Source organism: Pipistrellus hanaki (assembly GCF_964339955.1).
Source record: "Pipistrellus hanaki genome assembly, chromosome: 10".
Taxonomy (NCBI): Eukaryota; Metazoa; Chordata; class Mammalia; order Chiroptera; family Vespertilionidae; genus Pipistrellus; species Pipistrellus hanaki.
The window spans coordinates 44,855,634-44,882,700 of record NC_140512.1 but is presented as its reverse complement, the minus strand read 5'-3'; the positions used below and the strand labels follow the sequence as shown (position 1 = coordinate 44,882,700).

The 27,067-nt window shown below is 43.1% G+C and overlaps 1 protein-coding gene across 4 annotated transcripts in view; it reads right to left on the bottom strand.

The window, feature by feature from the left end:
* Nucleotides 1–12,459: 12,459 nt before the first annotated feature.
* The window catches only part of TPK1 (thiamin pyrophosphokinase 1), a 187,957-nt gene continuing 173,349 nt past the window's right edge, over nt 12,460–27,067 (bottom strand). For all 4 annotated transcript variants that reach the window (XM_084896553.1, XM_084896552.1, XM_084896554.1 and 1 more), the window contains one exon: nt 12,460–13,912. In XM_084896553.1, coding sequence (XP_084752679.1) covers nt 13,794–13,912 — 119 coding nt within the window. In that variant the 3' untranslated portion in view covers nt 12,460–13,793. The remainder of the gene's footprint in view (nt 13,913–27,067) is intronic.

Below are 27,067 nucleotides of genomic sequence, written 5' to 3'. Positions count from 1 at the left end.
CTAAGTTGACTCACACATGTACGATACATATAAAGCTATAGCTGGTGCCAATCACACACGTGTGTTTCCATCTGTCATTGTCGATTGTGAATTTGGTTGACACTTTATAGAGAAAGGGAAAATAGCAATATTAAAATGTTTCTTTTAATTAATTTCCTTTCAATGTGCACAAATCCGTGCAGCGGGACACTAGGATATAAGAAAGGTATCTTGATATTGTAGAATGATTAATATAACATACTGGATCAAATTGACACTCTTCCCAGATTTCCTTGACCCCTTTAACCAGGCTACTGGCTACTTGTTCCAGAAGAGTCCTCTCACCTAAAACCATAGTCTTCCACCTGCCTCACCTTGGCTAAAGGCCGGGTTCTTTGAGTCTAATTAAGTCTGGCATGGGCACCAGTGCTTCCCTCTCCTGGGAGACCAAGGAAGACCTCAGTGACATGCCAGGGATCTAGCTTCCCTAGTGGCTGCCTGGAGGCCCAGTGACAAGTCTAGTGGAAGGGACAGGGGCAGCGGCTCAGGCAGAGGAGGTAACTTGTGGGAAGACCTTGAGAGAGCATGTTGAGTTGAGAACTGAAGATGTCATGTAGCTGGGGATGGTGAGATGGGAAGAGGGACGACACATGGCCTTGCAGGATGATGTGGGACCTCAGCCGGGTAACCACGCACAGAAGTTGAACCAGCAGGTTTGCATTTTAAGGTCACTCTCACTGCCATTGGTAGAGGTGTGATGGGAGGGAGACAAAGACTGAGCAAGAGAAGATGGGGGAATGGAAGTGGAATCTGGCAGTGGCCTAGCTGATGGCAGGTGACTGGCAATCAGGCAGCCACACACCCTGTGCTGGCCCTGGCCCCGCCTCTGGCCATGGCCTTGACTCTGGGTGAGTGCTTTAATCCTGCTGCTCCATTTTGTCATCCATGTGTTGGAGTTAAAATTACCCCATTCTCAGTCTTATTTTTAAATTAAATAGGATAAATGAACTTGTTAAATAATAGGTGCTTTAGAAACACCATTTTGGAGTGAAGGGTGTGAGAAAGGGAGTCTTCTGTGATCAGCTTAGCTGTCAGGCCAATCATGCGTGGCCACCAACTCATCCTTCCCAAAGCAGGCCCTGGCAGGCCTCACACTGAACACACAGGTGACTCACCTGGACAGAGGGAGGTTACCACTGGCTACCCTCTCCACTGGGTGAAGGACGGGGCCAGAGCTATTTGGAGACATAAGTGTCCACACCCAGTGGCTGGCAGGCCACCTGGAGTGGTGGCGTGGAGATGAGCCAGCTGGCATATTTGCTGCGCCCTGTGCTGTGCGTGTGCTAGAACACAGGCCCGTAATTGTTGTAACTGGCAACCCTGGAGTGAAGGTCTGTTCACACGGTAAAAACGGGTGATGGATTTGGACTTAACCATTTGGGTGAGGTTATTTCCTACCTGACTAAGTTAGCCAACTGTTTCTAAACGGTGCTAATTAAAATTTGCCTGGGGTTATCAGTTTACTGCCAGAACTGCAGGAAAAAAAAACATAGGCACGGAAGAGTTTCAGTTGGCAAATGAGTGGCTAAGATTGATTACCATGCCAGGGGATTTTAAATGGGCACATTTCACCTTGATCATGTCTTTATTTATGTCTTTATTTATTTTTTAGAGGAGTGTGCAAAGATTAGAATTCCATAGTGTCTTCCGTGATTTATTTTGCTCATTAATTATATTTAGTGTCATTGGGGTGGGGGGGGGGGGCGGTATTTCTTACATCCTGGACTGAGGAACCTCGGGGCTGTGATTGTTGCCTCCTTATTGTGGGGAGCAGCAAGGACTCCTGCAGCCCCAGTCACATGGTCACAGTGTCAGTTTCATTCACCAAAGCCTGAAGGTTTGGCTGGAGCTGTGCTCTGAAGAGAGGCTGATGTAATTTCTCTGGATGCATTCTCACTTTCTTTTAAATATTCCAAAAACCGCTTGTCTCCGGGAAATCTCAGCAAGAATGAGACTGTAAGCTCCAGGGGACACCTACTAGATTCCTCATCCCGTGCTCAATCCCCAGGGCCTGGCACAGGTAAATCTCAGTAAGCCAGTGTCAGATGCCGGAGTTCACGATGCAACAGAAAATGTGCCAGGGGCGTGGGATACGTCAGTGAATAAAGCAAAAACCCCTGCCCTTGTGGAGATTGCCTCATAAATACGTACATCCTATGGAAAGCTAGGTGATAAGTCCTTTGAAAAAAGAAAGTAAGGGGTTGGAGGGCCAGGGAAGGGGTGCCGTGGATGGGGGTAGTTGGACCCATTTCCTTATTAAGTAGCATCTTTCAGGAGGGCCTTGTTGGGGAGGTGAGGTTTGGGAAATGATTTGAAAATGGTGAGGACGCCAGCCAGCTGGGTATCTGGGGAGGAGTTTCCAGGCAGGAAACAGCCAAGCAAAGGCCCGGAGGCTGCAGAGAGAGGTTGTGGGTGGAGTGGCCAGGTCACCTGGGCATTTTGGTCCATGTAAGGACTCTGGCTTTTCCCTCAGCACTGCAGGATTTAAAGTAAAGGGATGGTGCAGTGGGACGTGGCGGGCATGCTGAGAAGGAGGACAAGCAGAGGATGGGCCTTTGGGTGATTGCAGTGATTCAGATGAGAGACAGCAATGGCTTGGAGCAGGGGCTCAATGGCAGAGATGGTGAGACGTGGTCGGATGGTAAATACAGGAAGAAATAGAGGAAGAGGAGACAGTGGCTCGGGCTTTGGCCTGGGATAGCTGGAGCAGCACCTTGCTGTCATGGAGATGGAAGGTGACGGACGGAGCAGGCTTTGGGGAGAGCAGCGAGGGGCTGGGGGTGGCCACGCTAAGTGAGACAAGTCCGTTAGATAACAGAGCGCACAGGCCATGGGGACGTCCAACAGTGAGTCTCCATGCAGACGTCTGAGGCCTCACACTAAGTGTGAGCAGACCCCGTGAAAAGAGTGAGGACTGAGGAAGGAGCAGTCCCACATGCCAGGTTGGAGGAACAGTGCGGGGACCAGTAAAGGAGAGAGATGAGGAGTGACCAGTGGGTCAGAGTGAAACCAGGACATTGTGACATCCTGCCATCAGGGGAGGAACATGCTCGTAGTGTGAAATATTCCTGATGGGTCAGGTCCAACGAGGCAGCACCACTGGTTTTAGCAAAACCATTGGTGCCTGAGAGGCAGTAGCTTGGTAAGTGGAGGGGCCAAGGCATCACAGTGGGTTCCAGAGAGAAATGGGAGGAGGGGGATTGAAAAATGTGCATTTCCTTGGGAAAATGTTTGAAAGGAGTCTACTACAAAGGAGAGTAGAGGAATGAGGTGGTAGCTATTCAATGAAGTGGGATCCAAGGCTTATTTAAGGCGGTATCTTTTTTCTGGAGGATGCAGGGGGAGACAGAATGATGTAAAGGTGCATGGATTACAGACACAGTATGACCGTCAGGCATCAGTAAGGGCCCATGTAAAGAACAGTGTGCGTGTACAGACACCCACATTTAATTTCAGGTGAGGCGTGGTCACCAGCTATTTTCAGGGGAGAAGAGGTGGAGGTGGCGTTTAAACAGGGTTTTGGCTTTGCCAGGGAGCACAGCAAGAGGTTATCAGCATGAGTGTGATTATAATGACTGAAGTGTAACGTAAGGAGGAGTTACTCAATGATGTTTTCTTAAATTTTTTATTTCTCAATTACAGTGCACACAATATTATATTAGTTTCAGCAGCACAGCCTAGCAATTAGATATTTATATAACTTACAGAGTGACCCCCTCGATAAGTTTAATACCCATCTGATAGCTATCACAGTACTGACTATATTTCCTATGCTCTGTATGTGCGAGACTGGTTTTATTACTGGCAATTTGTATACCTTTCTTTTCCCACGCATCCCCCAACCTTCCTCCCATTTGGCAACCATCAATTTGTCCCTGTATCTACTCGTTTGCTTCTATTTTGTTTATTCCTTAGGTTCCATATAATCATATGGTATTTACGATTTCAAATCATAAATGTGCACAAGGGTTCTCTTTTCTCCACGTTCTCTCTGGCACTTGTCATTGTTGATTTGTTGATGATAGTAGCCATTTCCACAAGTGTGAGGTGACAGCTCCTTGTTGTTTTAGTTCGCATCTGGGATGATTAGTGACCTGGAGCATCCTTTCATGTGCCTCTTGGCCATCTGATTGTCTTCTTTAGAGAAATGTCTACTCAGGTCCTCTGCCCATTTTAAAATCAGAGGCGTGTTTACTTGGCATTAAGTTATATGTGTGAGATCTTTATGTACTTTGTATATTAGCCCTTATTGGATGTATTGTTGGCAAATATCTTCTTCCATTCAGTAGGCTGTCTTTTTGTTTTGTCGATGGTTTCTTTTTGTACAAACACTTTTTGTTTGATGTAGTCCCATTTGTTTATTTTTCTACGTTTCCCTTGCCCAATGAGACATATCCTTTTGGAGTGCCTTTTGTGGATCTCATTGGGTGATGCTCTGGTGTGGTCTGAAACCAACTGGGCACGTTGATTATGGGACCTCTGGGGACGGTTCTGGTGCAGGACAGGGCCTGTGCCCAGCCTGGAGCTGACTGGTAGGAGCTACGTGACCTGTGGCTGGTTGCTGTCAGTGCTAGGCTTGGAGGCACGGGGAGGGACTGGCTTAGAGCACAGGCTGGCTGCCTGATTTGGGGGGATTTTGTGGACCTTTGAGAGATGTTAGACAAGTGTGCCTGTGTGGGAAAGCCATTGGGAGAGGTTTAGACCTCCCAGCACTTCTGTCCCTGGAAGCTCCTGTCCCTCCAGCCCTTGCTTTGAAGTTAGTTAATTTATTATAGTTTCTCCCCATATGTCCCTCATGCTTTTCAAGCTACTACCCCACCCTGGTGCTTTTCAAGCTGCTATCCCTCCCTGGTGCTCGGAGGAGTGAGTCTGTGAGCAAGCCTGTGTACAGATGAAGATCTGTAGTCCCTAGGTCTCCAGCAGCCTCTGTCTCAATCAGCCACAACCCTGGTTTTCACAGCACTGGTGCCCTGGGCTGGGATCCCTTGTTCTTCAGTGGGGACCTCTCAAGCTGAAATACCCTCCTGTTTCCTAACCCCTACACTGAGGGTGAGGGATGTGCCTGTTCCATCGCTCAGGCCCTCCTACTGGTCTCCATGAGGCTGTTGCTTTACATCCTTAGTTATAGCTTAGCTCCCTGGTTGGCAAACCTTGCTCGCAAGCCACATGCGGCTCTTTGGCCCCTTGAGTGTGGCTCTTCCACAAAATACTCTTCCACAGCCCGGGCCAGTCTATTTTGACAAAGTGGCATTAGAAGAAATTTAAGTTTAAAAAATTTGGCTCTCAAAAGAAATTTCAATCGTTGTACTGCTAATATTTGACTCTGTTGACTAATAAATTAGCTGACCACTGGCTTAGCTAATCTTCAGGTGGTTGTGATGTTTGTTCTATAATATAGTTGTAATTTTGATGTGGATGTGAGAGGAGGTGAGCATGGTATTACGTACTCTGTCACCTTGACTGGAAGTCCAGTAATACAGATTTATCAGTAATGTTTGTTGAATGAATACATGATTGAATAAGCTTAGATTTTGTTTATGAAAAAAAGGGTTTTTGAATAATCAAATAAATGCTATCTAAATGCCTGAAAAAACACAGAGGGAATCAGACAGTAGGAATCTCCATGCTGGGATGTGCTGTGCACGTGTGTCCATCTCCGCCACTTCTCTGTCCATCTGTCCTTCCTGAGTCTGTATGCCTGTGCACTCCCATTTACTAGTGCCCTTGAGACTCTGCCTGCCTCTAAGTGTCTCTGTAATGTTAGATGATCTTACTAAAATGTGATTTCTTTTTGCTTACATATAGGGATTTTAAATATTTTAAATCAGGTAATATAATTATATTACAAAAAATAAAATTTTATTGTACATGCTTATTTTCTTAAAAATATAGAAAACAGAAATAGATTATATAGAGTTTGAGCATAACCATTAACTGTGAGTACTGGAAGAGATCATATTTAAATTTTTACTATGGTTAGCTTTGTATAGTGAAATTTGAGGTTTTTTTTTTTTTTTTTTTTTTTCTTATATTTCCTCACAAACATCTTGTTTATTGGATGGAGACATAGAAGTCCACTTCTGCAAGGCTAACTGCTCTGTTACCATTTGAAGGTGAAGCTCACTCCCTTCCCAAATCGGGAGGGAAAGGGAAGAATCATTCCTTCCCTTTCTCATCTCCTTCGCCCAAGCGAAGGTCCCGTTTTACTCTTCATTGTCTCCATTGCCTCGTCTTTTTTTTCCTTCCCTCTTTCCCCTCTCATTCATGTAATTATTCTGGGAGCCCATGAGGGCATCATGCCTGTGTCTGCCTGCGGCGGGCACTCAAATCTGTGTTTAAGGACAGAAATATGTCAGTTTGGACTAAAAATTTACTGGACTTTCTGCTTTATTGAAAGTTAACTCATTTGTTTTTATTTTTATTGAGGTAACATTGGATAGTAACATTTTGTAAGTTCCAGGTGTATGTCTAGTTACCATACGTCACCATCTAATGGACCTCCTCTGCCCATTTCACCCTCCCAGCTCTCACCCTGCCCTCTGGCAATTACCAATGTGTAGCCTGTATCTATGAATTTGCTGAGTGAAATTATACTTGTTTTTGTCCTTTTCTGTCCGACTTATTTCACTTAGCATTAACACCCTCTTGTTATAGGTGGCAATGTTTTGTCTTTTTTTATTGTTGAGTGGTATTCCATGGAGCATATGTGTAGATGTATATAAACATCGTTTGTCCATTCATTCGTCAGTGGACACGTAGGCTGCTTCCGAGTTCTGGCCATTGTGAACGATAGGGCCCGGGCCAGGGGCAGGTTAACCCAGGTTGCAGTGGGACGGCACAGGGGCGCCTTCTGTCCAGGACTTTGGCACGCTCCTCCAGCCAGGGAAGCTGTTGTTCCCTCCGTTCTTTCATCTGTGTTCTTGCATGGGTTATACACCTCACCGTACGTCTTCAACCCAGAAACCCAGCCAACACATGCAATAGCAGTAAATGTTCAGTGGGGCCATAAGAATACATTTGCAAAAGATACAAAGCTAACTAAGCTTCTGATGATTTTAGCTCAGCACATATATCTCCCCCCTCAAACTTCATGCAGGTATAAGTTGTTGGCTTTTCTCAGGAGTTATTCAACACAAAATCTTGGAGACTTAGGGGCCAGATCCCACAAGTTGTCAGTTCAACCTTGGTGAACCCCAGCGAGCTCGTGGTTTGCGAGTGAGGGAGTCCATTTTGTGACTCTGGATGGCAAACCTGTCAGGTGATTCTCTTTTCCAATGGATGAAATGTGCCTCCCATGGAGTCTACAACAGGACTGGGAGAGGGGGTGTTTTGAGGAGGCTAGAGTAGGAGTAAGAAGGGAATTCAGGAACTCAGGGCTTTTCAAACTCTTATTTCTTTGTAGTCAACCCACTCATCCTATCCCCCACCCCCATTTTTAACCCTTTGCACTCCGAACCATTCTGGACATTGGCTACCAGCTACTCGACACTAATGGCGGAAATGTGCGTTGAATTAACTCAATTCCCCATAATCACTAATAAACTGCAATGTCCCCTGAGAGGGGACATCCGAGTGATATGCTAGAATTCCGATGTCCCCTGAGAGGGGACAGCGGAGTGCAAAGGGTTAAATGTTTTCACTGATATTTAGAGATAGAGGAAGGGAGAGCAGTAGAGAGGTAGAAACACCGATGAGAGAGGAATATCATCAGGGCATGTGCCCTGACTGGAATAAAACCATGACCTCTTGGTTCCTGCATCAATGCTCAATCACTGAGCCATACCATTTGGGCCACTCTACCCCCATTGATGTAATATTTACTTGCTTTTTATGCGTTGGAGATTCTTTAAATTACACATCTACCCAAGGGAAAGCTTAAGCCTAGGGCAGCTTGGAAAGCGATTTTCTTCCTGGAAACAGGAATGAAAAGCAATAGTGTCAATGTGACTAACACTGGGTTTTGCATTTCTATAGATACACAATTACTAGCAATATCGCATCTAGAGGCGAAATTACGAAAATGATGTGAATATCCACTTCTTAAAATTTAGGGCAAACTTTTTCTTTTGTGGAAAACTTATGTTCTACCTAAAAATTAATAAAAATCTCTCTTCGATCTCCATTTAGCCTTAAAAAGAATATATTGGCTTCTTTATTGTCTATTTTTATTCCTCATGAAACTCATTGCTCAATGCCATTGGCATGCAAATGGTTGACCATGTTGCTGGATTCCTTGCTATGGTCTTGAATCAAAACTTGGATTAAAAGGTCAACTTTAAAATATGCGTCATTCACTGACTGAAAGCTATCCCAACAACTCACTGCACCACTTCTCCTCACCCCATTATTCATGGAGGCTCCCCTGAATTTTAAGAAGTGCCAATAAAAGGGCAGAATGTGTAAATCTTGGGGGCCTAGGGAATTTTTTCCATGAATAGGGAATAATTTTTTTCCATGAATAGAGTGAAAAGTATTCATTAAATTAACAAAGTTGGCATAGTAGAGAGTGAACTGGACACTTAATATTTCCGAGAGCACAAAACAACGAAACCTATTATTCTAAGAAAGGCCTTGCTCCGTGTCCTTCACGTATTTGGTTCCGGAGCCAGTGTATTGAAAGCCTCCCTATTTTTTAGGTTATTTTTCAAATTTTATAGCCAATAGTATTGGGGTCATCCAGCAGTTTGCAGTGGGGCTCAAGTGTAGGAATTTAAGGGACAGGCGAGCAGAATATCCTAAATATTACACAGAAAGCTGCTTTATGCATGTACAAATATGTGCTGAACATGTGTGTTAGTAAAGTATTATGAAGTTTTTTTTGTTTGTTTTTTTGAAAAGAGAGGTTTTCCAATAAAAACTAATTGTTTTGTGGCATTGATTTTTTTTAAAAGTTAGATTTTTTTAAAGTTAGATAAAGTTGGAGGTAGCATATCCCTTTCTCTGGTTTTAGAGTCCTCAGGCTAATTTCATATGCCTGTTACAGGTTTCCTTTGTGGAACAAGTAGATGTAAAACAAAGCAAATATCAGAATGGAATGCCATGGTTTCAAAGTGTTTAAAAATAGCATGTCTTTTAGTCTGTTGTCTACGTCAGCTCATGACAGCCAAGGTCATTCCTTGAACCCCCAAAGCTGGAAACAGCTCCAGCTACAAGCTTTCCAACTCCAAAAAATGTCTGGGTAACCTTTTCTTTTCTATTCCCCTGCAAGTGGGGCCAAACATGCTCTTCCCATGGCTTCCAACCTTCTTTTAGTCCACACTGACCTTCCCAACCGGTGCCTGCCACACGTGGCCCCCACTTTTCCTTGTCTGTCCCCTTCAAGCAGCTCCCAGTTCCTCAGCCTTTGCTCTCCTCCTCTGTGTGACCGGGGTGAGAATAGCGATGTGGAGCTTTGCGTGATGTCTGTAAGCCCAACCGTGGGACCGTGCAGTGACTTCCTTCTTCAGATAAGAGCGAGCAAGCGGGTGGTAGGACCAGGACTCTCTAGTAAAAAATTATAGCCTTGTCTTTACGACAGAGGAACCTGCTCAAAGGGAAGTTGAGTATCTCTTCTCAAATCTCGCATGGTTAGGAATGAAGCGAGGAAAAGAGGGCTTTCAGGGACTAGGGAGCGATGCAGTGTGTTCCTGGGCCTGGGTACACGGGGAGGTCAGTGACTGCACCAGAGGGACAGTGGCATCGCTCAGATACTGGGCAGAGCTGCAGAGAGAGGATGCAGCAGATACTGAGACACAGGGTTCATGCTCCCCAAAGCCTTCCATCCCCAGCAGAGAATTGATAATGCTAAGCAACTAAAACAAAATTAATTCTGCCATCCAGATGGGACTTGGCTCAGTTCCCACAGACTTTTATATTCACCATTTCCCATATTTACTGTCTGAGAATATAACTACCTGTTAAACATTCACTAGTCTTTAAAATACATACTTCAGATATGATTGTTAATCTTTTATCAATTCCTTTTATTATCAGTTAAAAACGCTTTTCAACACTTGGGCGAACACGGCATTATATGTCTTTGATTTCCTGGTTCTCAGGGACAGCTGTGAGTCTATTATTAGAAACTTCTTATTTCTTAACTGCGGGAGACCTTGGGGCCCTGCTCAGGGTTTGCAGGGAAGGCATTTGTTTCTCTCTGGCCACAGGGAACAAGTCCTTGGACCTGTTCTCCTCTCTGTCACCTGTGCGGGAGGATGATGTCTCCTCTCCATTACTGTGAGGGATGATGCTGTGTGACCTCCTTCCCAGGGAGCTGCTCTGTGGTCCGTGGTGACATCGTGCACCAGCTCCGAGCCTCCAGGGGTGCCAGGCCAATGGAGAGTCATTCATTCTGGCTGCCTGGAGGACTGCTGTGAGACGGGGCTCATCAGAAAAGAAAACTATGATTAATAAGTGAAATCTGCTGTGGGCAAGGAAGGGCTAACTTGTTTGTTCAAGGAATTTTCCATTTCCCATACACTGACTCCCTGGGAATGGGGTGGCCTTGTGCCTTCAGTTTTGATCTCCCCTAGGCATAAGGGTCATTTATTTTATTCTGAATAGGATACCGTAGATACAATGCAATAATCTAGTGGCACCCATTCCCACTGAGGTTAGACTGATTTTATATTCCCAAATAGGCTAGTCCTCTTAGCACACATATGGTGTACAAACTATCATTAAATGCTGAAGTGGTAAGTTATACTCATATTGTCCTGAATATAGGAAAGATGTATATGCCCAAGGCAGAACTCTTGCACACACGTTTTTTGAAAATGTGCTCTTATGCGTTTTATTTTACCCATTGGTGTGATTTTTCCATATCGAATAGATTTCTTGGTGTTTTTCCAGTTTAGAATAAGACTATTAGAGCACTGTGTGTGTGTGTGTGTGTGTGTGTGTGTGTGTGCGCGCGCGCCTGGTGGGCCACAGTGAACAGTTGGGCAGTCACCACGCAAGACCACACCCCTTATAGTTGCACGCTGGAGAAGATGGTTTCTCCCGTCACTGACGTGGCACAGGCCCTCCCTCTCAATCCTTTCATATCCATGTGCCCTTTATTTTGCTCTGTCAGCGGAACCTGTGGGAAGCATGAGCCTGAGCAGCGGCATAAGCAAGGTCTGTCCCAGAGGCACCACACGTGTTAGAAGCGTGGCTCCGACACTCGAGACCTAGCTTGTGACGGCCCAGGCTGTCTCAGCTGCCACCTCCTTGCTGAGTGATCCTCTGTATCATCTGACATACCCTTCTCCATCCAAGAGAAAACTGTTGTGTGCTCAGCAAAAGTTAAGGAATGCAGATATACAGGGGTGGTGGGCAAAAGTGGGGTTATGGTTGTTTGTATGAAAACTATAATAATAATTAATAACTAACAATAGGAGAATAAACTGTTTCGTAAACTCACATCTGCAAACCTATGATTGCCCACCCCTGTATTACTCTGTATGACCCACAACTGGTACAGTTCCCAACCACTAAGACGTCTTATTCCATCTGTGGATTCCCAGCTGCTGGGAGAGAAGAGCTGTCACTAATCAGAGATTTGGGTAACTCAGTGCCATTCTGGGGGGACCATCGCTAGGTTTATAAAAGCTGTAAGTCTGATCTGTGTTAAGAAGAATGAAGCCAACGGTTTTGCCAGCAGGGCCCAGCGTCCAGTTCCCCTATGGCTGTAATTGGGAGGTCAGGATCCGAACTAAACAGGCCTGCGGGCAGAGGGGCAGCCTGGCAGGTTCCCCAGTGACCTGAGATCGCATCTGCAGACTCAGTGTTAGTATAAAAGCAAGCAGTGGAGTCCTGGCTGGTGTACCTCGGTTGGTTGGCATGTCATCCATATACCAAGAGGTGGTAGGTTTGATTCCTGGTCAGGGCACATTCCTAGGTTGCAAGTTCGATCCCTGGTTGGGGTGCATATGGGAGGCAACTGATTAATGTTTCTCTCTCACACTAAAGTTTCTTTTTCTCTCTTTCCCTTCCTCTCTAAAACTTAATAAAAACATTCTCAGGTGAGGGTTGAAAACCCACAACATACTTCTTGAAATGATGTGGTCAGGTAGCAGAAAATGGCACTTAAGTAGTTTAGGAATGGAAGGGTCAAATACCTCATTCTTCAGGAACCCGGCAGGAAGGGGGAGGGCGTGCTGGTGTGGGGAAGTCTCAGTGCTGCCCCCATTCGTGCTAATAACAGCAAACTGTAATCCTTTAGCTAAATGTCCTGATCACCAGCGAGGCTGAGGGACCCCACCCATGCACAAATTCGAGCATCAGGCCTTAGTGTATTGATGATAATTCTGGTCTTTCGCCGAAATCATATGAGTGAAGTATTGTCCTTACTAATCATCCTTTGAGCAAAACTTTTTCAAAATGTAGAAACACTAACACTGAGGTGACTGGTGATAATGAAGTAGTTGAGAAAGATTGCTTTAATACTGATCACACATGTGCACATTAACTAAACACTTTTATTGGACATCTGGATTTCAGTCTCACACACATCGGCACAGACTGTTAAGAGGACCTCTGGTTACCGCGGGCTGGTTCAGCAGAGGCCCTCTCTAGCACCAGGAGGAAAGAGCTGCTGGTCCCTTTCCCGCAGCGGCGGCCTGTTGGCAGGTTCTACTTCCTGGTTTTTATGGCCACACACCATTTGGGAAATGGGGCAGAAGAGGGTAAGAGGCTAGAACAGGGTCTAATCCTAAAAGCAACGTGAATACGTTTCAGTGCTGGGGTTAACGCTCTCACCGTGTGCAGGATCTGCCCAGTAAATGCCAACCAGTTTTTGGCCCCGAGTGTGGGAAGGGGCTCAGGACCCTCCATCCAGTCCCTCAATTTCCAGGTGAGGAGGGGGCTCCGGGAGTCGGGTGAAGGGCACAGGAACGCCGGCTTTCAGAGCTGGGCTCCTCAGCGCACAGAGCTCACTTGTCCCACAGGCTGCCAGGCTCTCTTTCTGGTCGTTGGAGTAAGCGTGTTGTCTGTGAGCCAGTGTTTCTCAGTCTGAGGGATGTCGGGGTGATTCCACTTCTGGGCTTGCTGTGCAGTCTCAGTCCAGGCTGCAAAGCAATGAGGCAGCCTTGGGGAGTGTCCCAGGGCTGTATGAATTCATGACATTTCTCTCTTCACCTAGAGCTTCCATAACCGCCTGCTTTCAAATTTAATCATTAGGTCAATGGTTCTCATTTTAAGAGACAGTAATAAGGCTAAAGTAAATGGTGCAGTCCTAACACCTCAATCTGCTACACAGCAATCTACCCTGTTTTCCCGAAAATAAGACAGTGTCTTATATTATTTCCCCCCCCCCCCCCAAAGATGCGCTAGATCTTATTTTCAGGGGATGTCTTATTTTCGGGGGAACACAATTACGCTGACAGGCTCAGAAGCAGCCTGGGTGCCAAGCTCTGGAGGGTGTGCAGCTGGAGGCCTGCATGTTGACACCAAGGAGCCCCACTGAGCCTTCTCAGCTTCGAATTAAAGTCATTTTCTAGGATAAATGGAATGATTAATAACATAAGGACAATCAGTACTGAACTGTATGGTGGAATGATCCACATTAGTTTTTTTAACCAAATGTAATAGAGCTTGTTTATTTTCTTAACCTAATGGTATCTCCCCTCACTGTAAAACTGAGATCTGTCATGTTACCTGAATCACCTAAACATGACATCTTTAAGAGGAGTGGGCTTAGACTCCTGCAGACCAAGGGGCCCTGTGCTTGTTGCGCAATGAGGTGCTGGCAGATGAGGTAAGTTGGAGGCAGAGCTAGAAGGCCAGTCCTTGGGTCAGTTTTTGATGGCCATGGTCCAGAGGAGGGGGTGGTCCGTTTCCACGGTCACGACACCAGACCCATCGTAGGTATTGGAGGTGCTGACCAGGGTTCCAAAGCTGAGCGTGTGATTTGCTGTAAGAAAATGATAAGAAAATGTTTGGAATGAATCTGTCAGCAGTTACAAACACAAGTGAGCTCGTGTGTGGATAGAAGACATGTGAAATGCGGGTGGGTGAAATACAGGACATGGGATTGTAAAACTGGAAGTTTTTCTAACTGGCTGGTGCTGGATGTTGACCTTTTGGACACATGCCATTCTCATAGCAAAGTGCATTGACTTTTCTTTTGTGTTCCTTACCAAAACCCATTTCTGTAACATGCTACTTCATTCCTTGCCTTTCATGGTGCAATCTGAATTTTTTTTTTTGATGTTTCAGAACATTTACACTAGTTATTAAACTCTACAGAGACCCTGTTTTAGCTTCAAGTAAGCATATAATTTTGATCTTTTTTTTCCTCCTCATAAATTAAGAAAAGGCTTTTTTTTTTTTTTTTTTCTGTAAAAGTAATAGGAACAAAGATTAGAGCCAACTTCCAAAGTGCAACCTTGAGTGAACCACTGCCGAGCAGCTGCAAAGCGAGGACAGGAGATGAGCTGTCCTTTACACCACTTAGTCATCCAGCTAAAGGCTTGCGAGTGATAATAACTTATGTATTCATAAATTACATAAATCTATATTTACACTTTCTAACACCATGCTTGGAGTAAATGCTAGGCACAGAGCAGTTCGCTTCACCAACTTGACTGTCTTATAAATATTATTTTTGGCTAAAATTCAGAGAAAAACAAGTGCTATGGACCAAGAAAAAGAAACAAGTGCTATAGACCAATACTGTTAGAATCAGGAAACCAGGAAGTTAACACTGTACTAATTCAATTGTAATGCTCACTTCCCACTAGAGGGAGCCTGTTATCTTTCTGAGAAAATATTTGGAAAGAATTTTAAAATTCAGAAATGTATAACTAATATTCCTACATTCTTTAAGGAATATAATGAGTAGACTCCTACCTGGACAGAAAGCAGATACTCCTATAATTATACTCATTCTAAACCATCCCTTTTCCTTCCCACTGCTCTAGATTCCTTATCTGATCAACCCAATTGCCTATAACCTGCCTGTCCCCCACCCCAAACATCCTGGCATTTGAGGTTCTTCGTCACCTGGCTGCTTCCTCCTACTCACCCTTTCTTCAATAGAACAGGAATGTCCCACTCCCATGAAAAGTTTTGATGTTCTGTTTTTTTCAATGCTTGCTGTATCCCTCAAGGTTAAGGTCAAGTGTCACCTTCTAGCCTGTAGAGTTCTCTTTGGTTCTCTACCTACCACAGGTGGATAATTCCCTTTCTATTTATAAATTACTTGACAGCTCTTCTCTAGAAGAGGCTTTGAGTATTTCAATTCTAAGTCTAGGACCAGCAAAGTATAAGGTGAGTCTGAAACATCTGTTCCCAGAAAAGCAAGAGAGAGCTAAAAAAAAAAAAAAAAAAAAAAAAAAAAAAATCATCAATAGAAACTGAGAAGATAGAAATAGAGAATACTAAGAGTGATGCAAAATAATCTATCAAACAATAGAAAGAATCCCAGAAGGCAGGGAGAGAGGAAAATTCTTCTATAGGAGAATGCTAACTACTAAAGGAATGAGTGATGGAATTAGGCACTGTTTGCAGCTGCCAGTGTAATAACTGGTTCAGGCAGGATCATCTATCAATGATGCTAAAGCCATTGAGCGAAATGTTGTTGGGGAGCAAGATATTTTCAGTCTCAAAGTACCATTCCATGTATTTCCAATTTTTAAAAAAATGGACCAGACAGAGCTCATATCACCAGTAAAGAACAAACTGACATTGTGTTCTTCCTAACGTGATGCGACATGAACACAAATGTAACATCTCTTGTATAATAATTTTTGTCAACATTGCTCATTCCAAATGTAATCGGGGGAGGCAGCAGACCAGGGCCGAAGGGGGACACCTGGCAGGCTAGCTGGCTTGGGGTGTTCAAAGCTGTCAACATTAAGGGGTGTGTGTGGGCTTTTCTGGGTTAAAAGACACTAAACAGATAATACAATTAAATATAATGGTTGGCTTTTAAAGATATTGCAGTGGATTTAAAAATGTTATAAACAGCATCACTGGAAGAACCAAGGGACATGAAGATAGGCTGTATAATACTAATCCATCAGTGTTACAGTTTTGGGAGTAGATAATGACAGTGTTATAGTTTTTGGAATAGATAATGACATTGTAGTTATATGGGAGAACATACTTGTTCTTGAGAAAGAGAACCTGAAGCATTTCAGGGGTTAAGTATCATCATGCCTTCAACATAGAGTCCTCAGCTTATGATGATTTGACTTTCAGTTCTTTGATTTTAAAATGGTGTGAGAGCAATATGCATTCGGTGGAAACTCTACTTTGAATTCTAATCTTTTCCTGGGCCAGCAATATGCACTCTGATACTGCAGCAGCAGTGAAATGATGCTGCCCAATTGTAGGGTAGGGCAGTGGTCGGCAAACTGCAGCTTGCGAGCCACAAAATACCACAGGTGGGCGCGCATATACAGTGCGATTGAAACTTCGTGGCCCGTGCACAGAAGTAAGTTTTCAGCACTCAAAAGAAATCTCAATCGTTGTACTGTTGATATTTGGCTCTGTCGACCACTGGGCTAGTGTTTGTTCTGAGCACTTGTAAGGTGGGTGAGGCTGTGATTCTGAGTAGGTTAGGTGTATCAAATGCATGTCTACTTATGATATTTGATATTTTCAACTTAGGATGGGTTTATCAGGACTGAAATAGTTTTGAAAGCAAAAAACGCACTCAAAGAATTGCATAAGTAGAAAAAATGTCAACAATTGATAAATTTGGGCAAAATATATATAGATTTTGCTGTTGGTCTGAACCCTTTCAACATTAAAATTTAGGGGGAAAATGTTGGGGGAAAGGCTAAGAACTTATGAAGGGAAGTACTTTACTCTTGTTCATCTTTATCTCCCTAAGAGCTGAAATAATGCCATTACAAGAATCAAATCAAGAAATGCCCATTGATGTAAAGTGCATTGAAATAAATCTAAATTAAAGAGAATGTGAGCCAAAGTTAGGAAGCAGTTGTCTAGGGCCACAGGTGGTCATGAGGTTTTAAAGGTTGGCGACCGCTGGTCTAGGCTGTGATGTCTGTGCTGAGCTTCTGGGAAGAACCTGAGGGGGGCTGGGCCCATGGCGGGCACACGGGAAGGACAACCTTTGCTGCACTTACTGATGCAGGAGGGCCTGAAATTAACTGGAATTATGTACAGAACTTAGTGTTGGCTCATGATAAGAGCAGGCCTATTCACTGCTATGTTTGCCTCTGATAACACCTCCTCAGCTGTGCTTGCTCTTGGACATTATCTCTCAAAACCCTGACTTGCTGAAGACTCCTCCAAGGTAAGCTCGGGCTACCTCTTTATCCTGACAGCCAATCTTTCCGGAATCCAATTGGCTAAGGGCTATTATAATTCTAGTGAAAGTGGCTGCATTTATCTGCACCTCTCTCAGAAGTCACATGTCCTGTGCCCTTGGATCAAGGCTGGAAGGCATTAGAAGGCCTTGGATGCTCAATTCTTCCTTCTCTGTTTCCCATATTATGGCTCATCCTCTGACAAAAACAATTAGACCGAGAAAATGCTGCTGCTTGAAGGCATCAATGCTACATATGCCAGTTAGAAAATGTCTACTAATATGAACACTTTCAAGTGTGTGGATATTTAAAAATAAACCAAAAACAGTGGCACTGTTTTCTTGGCTCTACACCAAGGCCCTAGGTTACATACAGTTAAAGAGCCAATCAGAGCTGCTTTAGGGAAAATGAAAAAGCTTACTGGGTTTATAAAATAGAAAGGTCAGTTCAAATCCGTAAGTTTACTTACATAATTACTAGTTGTAAGAGGAATGATCTGTGTAGAACTGGACAAAAATTTTCAGTGTAAAAGGTTAGATTTAAATGTGTGCAGAGCAGAATGCTAGTAAAGGCTGCTTCACTTCAGTCTAGTTAGTTCCTTCACCTCTTGCTGCCCTGCCCCCAGCTCTTCACAAGAGGGTGAGAATCAGAACTGCACATGCCAAGAGGACTGGCTCCCAGACCCAGGTTCTCATCCCACTCTGTGGCTGACTGGGCAAGTCACTGTGTGCTGCTGGTTTCTGTCACCTCTCCACTGTAATATCCTCAGCACTTTGGCCAAAAGTTTCTCAGGTGACCTCAGCAGCCATTTGAAAAATACCAATAATACCTGTCCTGTTATTTCCAATACATTGTTGTGGATAAGAGTCTGTTAATGTCTATGAAGGGCTTTGACTTCCCTATGAAAGTACTGAAAATTTATTATCATCAAAAGCTTTAAAGTGGCATTTGCTTGTACACTTCAAGTGTCGAGATTCTTCTAAGCACATCAACAAATGGAAATGGGATAGAAAAGTGAAGAAAATAAATAATAATACTGTGCTACCTCACGTATTAACATCAAACTCAAACCTGTGGGTGACATCTTTTAAACTTTACCAGTCAAATCTGATAATCCAGACAAATAAACACACTTTTCTGTGGGAGAAAAGGCATCAACATGTGGCAGGGGCTGTTTGGAAGGCTGTACATGGCATGCCTGAGAGGGACGGAGAGGTTAGAAGAGTCAAACCTGTGGGGTTGGGAAAAGTTGGTGACAGCCCCCCCCAAACTGCTTTAAAGGACATTACTAATTTGGGTAAGATTTGACCGAACCAGCATATTTAGACCTCATGCTTAAGTTGACGTGTCGTAAGACAAGAAATACTTATGCATGTCAACCTCCTCTTTATTGTACAGTACAGGTAGAGTTAACTGGTGCAGCATTACAGCTGTCACCTGAAGTAGAGACCATTGTGACATCAGAGAGGACAAGGCCAGGGGGAGCAATGCAAATGAAGCCAGGTCACCGTACAAGGGAATGAAGGCCTGGGGAGTCCCCTTCACCAGCCCAGACAAGTTTCTTGCAGTTTTCAGTCTGGAGCTGGTACTATGTAACATATGCTACGCAAGTTTGAAGACAACAAAGATGACCACAGCCTGGAGACAAACGGCCTAATCCAGACATGAGGAGAAAACCCACTGTTCGGTCTGTATGCATGGACCACAACTGGGAAAACATGCTTATGCACAGATACTGAAACTTCCTTACAGCCTATTTAAACAATAAATTATACACAAAAGTAGAAGGCCATGGATCTTCACTGAACTCATGTGAAGAAGGATGGAAGAGTTCGGCCGCTTTGGAGTAATATTCCAAGTTCTGAGCACAAGGTGTCATATGGTTACAACAAGGAGGCTTTCAAACATACATATATATTATCATATACTGTGATGCACACCCCACAAAGTCTTCCTATTTCTGCCACCCAGGAAGAATGAGAAGGACCGCTGCCTAGACTGACAAACCTCAGGAGTGAGTGTAGGTACCATGAGAAGTTGAATGTCCAAGTCAGGACTGGGAAGATCCTGTCCGATCACTCAGAGGGTCTGGATCTTTTGAGTTTAAAAGCTCAGGAAGTTCTGAAATATTCGCCCTGTAAGTCCCTCCGATTCTGGCTCAATCTCGATAAACTCAGCCAGAGCCCTGCTCCTCGGAGGGGATCCCTTCCTGATCGATGCCCTCTTCTCCATGAGGCACCCGCGCAGGGACACGAAGGGACTTAAATTCAGCCTTTACAGTAGGCGATCTTTCTGACACCTCAGCCTGGAACATCTTGAGACACAGACAGTGAAATCCCAGGTCACAGTGGCTTCTCACTGTCTGGTTGAAAGTATTTACAGAACAGAAATGAGAGATGACCTTCACCATTAGACAGAATTTCATTAGTGAGAGTCTGAACATGGTCTCTTAGGAAAAACAGCTTTTAAGTCAGATGTTTTAACAGATATTATCTTCAATAAAACAAATCATAAAACTGTACTTTAGACTTTGTCCATAAATGTATCAATTTTTATGTTTGTTTAAAATGTATTTCATTATGACTTACTTTCATTTTTTAGTTCTCCTTACTGATATACAGTGATAATATTTCATATTAGAAATAGCTGGCATCTTATATTAATAGTCTAATGAGTCTGAAAATATTTGCCTTTCTTAAAAGCAAGCTAGTTTAATTCACAATTGACATATTTCTCCTACTATAGTTATAATAATCCATTTTCAATAGTTATACCATAGTTTCTTGTTAATAGCCTGAACCTCTCTTTTCTTGATGAACTTTCTTTGTAGTAACTATTTGCTTGCAAATAGATATTATACTATCCCGGCCTTACATTTATAACTTTCTACTTAGCAATTACTCTATTACTGTGGAGTGGTGGCACACATGTCCTATCCTGTATGTTCACTGTTCAAATGTCTTTTCCTCCCAATCAGGTATGTGACTTGGTCCGACTCATTTTTTGCATACGATTGCTAATCTGAAAGGAACTTTATTATCTAGTTGAGTGGTCAGATAAAAGTGAAGTGTGCCTATTTGAAGCATCTAGGGTACCAGGCTCAGGGTTCTGTCCACCCCCAAACTAAGGTGAACTTAGGGACCCAGTAGACCTTTGGGGCTTCAGAAAATGTAGTCCAAGACTCACTGGTCTAACACCCAACACCTTTACTTAAAGGCTGGGAGAGAATTTGAATATATCATTGAGCTAAGGATGCACAGCGCCAGGGCTGAGTCTTTGAAAGGAATTAAACTGCCACCTCACCTTCTGGTGGGCTCTCCAGAATCACATTCAGATTGGAATAAAGTTAAATGACTTGAGCTACATACTATTTGAGCTGGTTCAAATGGGGCTATATTACCCAGGTTTTTCTAAAGCTAAGGCACATAACAGAAGAAAGCATTTGGCCAAAAGCTGATATAGAGGATTGTGACCCTGGTCCTTGAGTATGTAAGCGACAGAGCGTGGACACAGACACGAAGCACTAACTGAAGCCTTCTGTACTACATTCCACTGAGAAAATGCATGACATAATTTCATTAACCGTACACTATCTGTAGGAGATTTGCTGTCACTGCTGGCTACTATTTAATTATGGTTATTAACAGTCTAGACAGGGGCAAGGGAAAATGATTCAGCAGGATTAGCTGCTCGGCACGGTTCAATGCTTAGCTTTTAGTAAAAACGGTTTGCTATATTTGAACAAAATAGAAAAAGGTGAAATCCAGCTACTTTGTGTTCACTTTTACTATGGGAAGATTATTTCATGGTATAGATTTAAGTTACAGGGCTTTTATTTGTAATTCTAGGGAAACTGATCTATATTGTTACAGAAGATGAAAAAATAAATTGAATGGCTGCATTTGCAATTATCTGAATGAAAATTAATCTTTTAAAAATATCTACATCAATTACACACGGATTAGGTGATTACGAAATTTTTATGTAGAAAAATACTTACTTTGAAGTATTTGGAGGGATGGAGAATGGCAATTTTGTTATATTGAAAAATGTAATTCATTCAAATTGTACAAGTGAGAGTTATATCAAAGCTGCAGGTTAAGAAGTCATATTTACCTGGCATAATACAAATTTACAATTATAATCTGTTTGGTAAAAAACAATCCTTAAAACTAGTTTTTAAAAATCTAAATCACAACAAATATGTACATGTAGAAATAGCTTGTATGCTTTCGATAATCGTAATTAAGAAACAACCCCATATATTTCCTGCAAGTATCCAGGCTGTCAGAGTGAAAGAACGTGGCCTCCGGTTCCTCTGATCTCATGTGGCAGCTGGCTGGTGGTGGGCTGAGGGAGAGGCAGCTCTGATTGGGCCCTCATGGTGCCTTGTTGACAAGCAGGGTCTAAGCTACTTGTTTTGATCCAGTCAGTAGTGGATGGAGCACCCTAACACTCCCTCCTGAGGGTTACAACGGCCACTTCTAACTTTTCTACTCTAAGGTATTTTTTCAAGAAGTGACCTGGGAGCAGCAAATCCTTCTCCCCTATTCTTTCTAGAACATCTCTATCACCTGGGGAAAGGTGAACGTTGGCTCTGGGCTCCTTTGGGTCTCATTGAACACTCACTGCTGCTGTCTTCGGAGTGTTGGCAGATCCTTGGCTGCAGAGATGGCAGACACAGTTGTGTGGTCTCTCCTATACTCAGGAGTAGGGCTTTCCAAGAGCTGACTACAGACTGGCCTCTACTTGGGCACCTAGACCATCTGATGGATCTGGAGTAATAGCTGTCTCTGATCCTGGCCTTGGGGTAGCGGCCAGGAAGCCTGTGTCTCATTCTGTCAGTGCTAGAGCATCCTGTTCTGCTCTTGCTGATCTCTCGTCAGAATCAAAGGGGCAGTCCCACAGTTTTCGCCGCAGAGCTGGGGCCTGGCGCCAGACTGTCGTGGGCATTCATCTGACTGCTAGCATCTCTCTGTCCTGGCCCTCATTCCACAGAAATCTTAACCTTTCAGTGGAATCCAGAGATGCAGACAACTTGTTCCAGGCCCTGTGTCCTGTCAGGTGGGGTGTGTGTGTGTGTGTGGGGGGGGAGGTATAAGGGGAGAGGGGACAGAAACCATCTCGGTGACTTCCTTTCCTTCTTGATTCACAAAGACATGTAGAGTTCTGCCTGGGGACAGGCGGGCACTTCCCACAGATCTAGGCATGATTTGGGCATCTGGTCACACCCCTGCTCCGTGACTTGTGCCCTGGAGTACCTTTTTTTCCTGGCACCTTCTGGGCATTTGGCCTGAAAGAGTGAGTGACCTCCTCTTACTCAGGATTTAAATGTGGGTCACATTCTAAATGTCATTCTGATTACTAAATCTGTCATTTCAATAGGTCTTTCTCCCCATGTAGCCTTAATATTCTAAAATTTTAAATAAAAAAGGAATATGTCATCTTCCTATCTTGTCTTAAGCCCATTTTTTGATCAGACTTTTTTTGTAATGGAGTAGTGTGAGTTCCTTGTCTTTTGGATCTCAACCTTGTATCATTCTATATAATAAAAGTCTAATATGCTAAGTGTACAGTCTAATCAGAGCATAATATGCTAATGATATGCTAAAGCTGCTCAACCACTTGCTATGACGTACACTGACCATCAAGGGGCAGATGCTCCAACTGGTAGTTACCTTGCTGCTGGGGTCTGGCCAATCGGGACTGGAGGCCCCCCCCCTCCCCCCCCTGTGCAGGAATTTTATGCCCCAGGCATCTAATAAGGTATATAAATATTGGAACATTGTATACCTGAAACTAACATAGTATAGTATGCCAGCTATACTCTAATAAAAATGCATTTGTGGCAAATTTTTAAAATCTAAAGTCTAAAGTAGTTTCTAAAACAGTAGTTAGTCCTATATAACTTTCTTTCTTTCTTTTCTTCTTCTTCTTCTTTTTTTTTTGTAATAGATGCATTTCATTCATTAAATGTTCCTAAGAAAAATAAAGCAAGGTCAGGGGACTAGGGAATGTCAGACAGTCAGAGGACTCAGCAGTAAAACTGCCTTAGCGCAGGGTTCTGCAGAAATTGTGGAGCAAGCATGCGGATATCTAGGAAGGCATACGTGTAAGCAACCAGGGTTAGAATACAACAGGGACAGGAAAGCAACCAAATGAAGTGGACTGGGTAAGGGAAACAATTATAGAAGATGACATCAAAGTCAGATCATAGGGGACCTTATGGCCAAGATTAAGGACTTAGGTATTTACTTAAGAAGGAAAAGAGTGACTTATATGACTTACATTTAGGAGATTCACTCAAGCTCAGTGAGGAGACTACAGTGGTGGGGAGGTATGGCAGAAGCAGGAAGATGACTCGGTAAGAAATGATCAGGGCATGGACCAGAGTGAGCAGTGGACAGAATGAGACATCCGGTGAGTTAACTACATGGCTCTCAGAATGTGCAATGAAGAATGGTGGTGTGTTTAAGGATTAGTGTAGCTTATGGATATAATTTTATGTCATGGAAAAAAACCTGTAAAATCAAAGTGAGATACTATCTTTACTTTTCTTGGAAAAAATTGATAATATATTAATCATATTGAATCTTATTTGATACCTAACAGGCTCAGAGATATAAGCTCGTGAACCTCTCATCAGACATCAAAGTCGGATCATAGGGGACCGATACACTAAATTAATGTACCGTACACTCTGCAGGCAAACATGTTTTTAACAGAGCCTCTGACTGCATGGAGTTCAACCTTCAGACACAATGCTTATGAAAAATTGCAAAAGATACACTCTGGTATGTAATATATATTACTGGTTTCTAAAATGCCAAGATAAAAGGATCAACTTTGTGTTTTGATTAAGTCCAAACCTGACTTACAGGGCATTTGGGAACAGTTGCAAGGCCATTGTAGGAAATACAAAGGTAGCAGATAGGCTAAGTTCTTCCCATATAGCTAATTATGCCATTTAGAATTTAAGAGACAGTGTAAGGAAAGGAAAAAAATAAGCCTGAAAGACCTCTTTTTAAAATTTCTTCTGGGTCCATTTAATTGTCATGTTAGGATTTCAGAAATCTGCCCCTTTGTTTTTAAACATTCAAGTATATACATTCTGTAAAAATTATGAAAAAATGCCAAATTACTGCAATCTACAAAGATATTCATATGCTTCATTTTGTACAAAACTAATTCTTAGGAGTAGAGTGGGAAATGTGTAGTTTGAAAAAAGTTTCAATTTGTTAATCTTTTTCTGTGAAAAATTTACTGTGAGAATTAGACAGTCAGGATATTATTTTTATGTTTATTAAAAAGAGTTAGTTATGAGTGAAAAAGGGTAGGAAACCCTGGAATAAGCAGGCAAGAATGTTGGAAGGTGCAACCCCAATTTGTTTTAAATACACTTGCTGTGCTTTCTAGCTTGACACTATAGCACAGATTGGCAGGGCTCACAGCTGGAGTTCAGGGCTCAGTGTGTGTGCACGGTTAGGGCCTTGGTGTATGGACAAAGAACTTTATGAAAATGAAGAAAGGCTATTTTATGATTATGCTTAGGGCTTGTCTCAATTAGTAGAATATAGTCTGCCAATCCAAGAAACTCTAATGAAAAAAAGTGCCTCCCTAATTGCTTACATTATACAAAAATAATAATATATTTTTTAAAATATATTTTATTGATTTTGTACAGAGAGGAAGGGAGAGAGATAGAGAGTTAGAAACATCGATGAGAGAGAGTCATCGATCAGCTGCCTCATACACACCCCCTACTGGGGATATGCCCGCAACCAAGGTACATGCCCTTGACCGGAATCGAACCCGGGACCCTTTAGTCCCCAAGCCGACGCTCTATCCATTGAGCCAAACCGGTTTCGGCAAAAAATAAGAATATTAAAAGTATTATTTCTCTATAGTTTACTTCCTACTCTGGATCACATAAGCCCACGAGAAACCATGTTTGTTTTGCTTTCCGTTATATCTGTATACTTAGCATAGTGCCAAGTACACAGTGGACTCACTATAAATATTTATTGAGTGAATAAATGAATACCTAAATAAAGCAACCAACATACAGGCTGAGAATGATTTTGGTGCTCATGAAAAAAACACAGACCTGGAAACGGTGTCTTCTCTACAAACACCCACCCAGACTGTGTCTAGGTGACCGATAACCACCTGGAAAGCCAGACACAACCAAACCCACTCCTCCACTGTGTTGATTCTCCCTGAGCTCTCAAACCAAGGGTCTTTCACTGATTTAAAGAGAGAACCATTTCACAGAACTCAGCATTTCCTTAACTAGTTGTTCCCGATTGAACCATGCCAACCCCTTCTCCACAACCTACTGCTTCTAGGCCACCTGAGACAGGTGTGTCCACGAGCACCAAGGGGAAGGAAACACTGTCCCCAGTGGCTAGATCCTTGCTTCCTGTTTGGTCCCTCTCATCTGTTTCCTTACCACTGAGATCATTAGCAACTTCGATTACCTTCCTAAAGTACTCATCCAGGATGGAATTTTAAGAAATGTTCTTGTGTTTCTGACAAACTAAGTGTTTTGTTAAGTTTTTCATGTTAGCATAGCATTAGGGGAGACTTCATGACTCTTCTCAGCTGGTTTCAAGGTGTTTCTCTCCCTGGATGTAAACTGCGCTTTCTCTGTGGCTGAGTGGTTTTACAACTGGAGGAAACATCCCATTAAAGTTTTCCATCAGTTAGGAGAAGAGACATTGATTATGTGAAGGAAGGCAAGGTTTACTATATAATCAATCAACCCTTGTTTCTCTTATCAGGGAAAATGTCTCTCAAATATCTTACAGGAACCAGGGAATTTCTGGAATAGTAACAATAATTCTAAAAGTTTGCTACTACAATAGACCATTAATCATATATTTACCATGCCTTATGGATACACTTGTATGTTTAAATTCTCCTTAAACTCTCTTAAGCCTAAACAGCCAGTATAAATAATACGTAGTCATAAGAGCTTTGTGCAGTAATTAGTGGAAAGTTTGGGGCAATGCTCTGCTTTATTTGATTCAAGATTTGAAAAGGAAATTTGCAACATGCCTGATATATGGCCAGTAAGAACAGTGGGGTAGAAGTCCAGTCTCTGGTTGTGAGAGCCTAAGACAAGTCCCCTATTCAGTTGGGCCCTCGGCATGAAAGATGTAAGTTTGTGCTCGGTGATTTGTTAAGGCTGTCCTTTAGGCCACTGGTCTCAGGGATCTGGCCTGACATTCCACTTCACAGCTTGGGTTTACCAAAAACATTGTCCCTATGGTACAGCTTAAACTTTAATTTTAATTTCTGAAATACATTCCTACAACTTTACCTCCATTCCATCACTATATTTCCTGGGTCTCTTCTCTCTCAGGTTCTATATTCTTTTAATTTAATAATATAGCCTCAGCATCTTGTCAACATTCACCCGAATGTCTATAATTCCATCCATCCACCACCTCCCTTCCTCTGGTCACCAAACAAAATAAACATCTCTGTCTGGACACTCCGGACCTGTCGACCCTGACCTCTCACAGTTTCATCACCATTCTCTCCTGTTTCTTCCCATCTCTTTATTTCTGTGAACACTCAGAATTGTCCAAGGCTCTGCCATCTTGAACTCATCCATGCCCTGCCTCACTCCGAGCCCCTTTCAGCCATCTCTCTTCCCCACTTTGAGCTCAAACATTGGAGTTATCTACTCTTCCATTTCCACTCACTCCACAGCCAGCTGCCATGGAGGTTCCATTCATTGCTCCCCTGAGACTGTTCTGGGATCACCAATGACTTTGTTT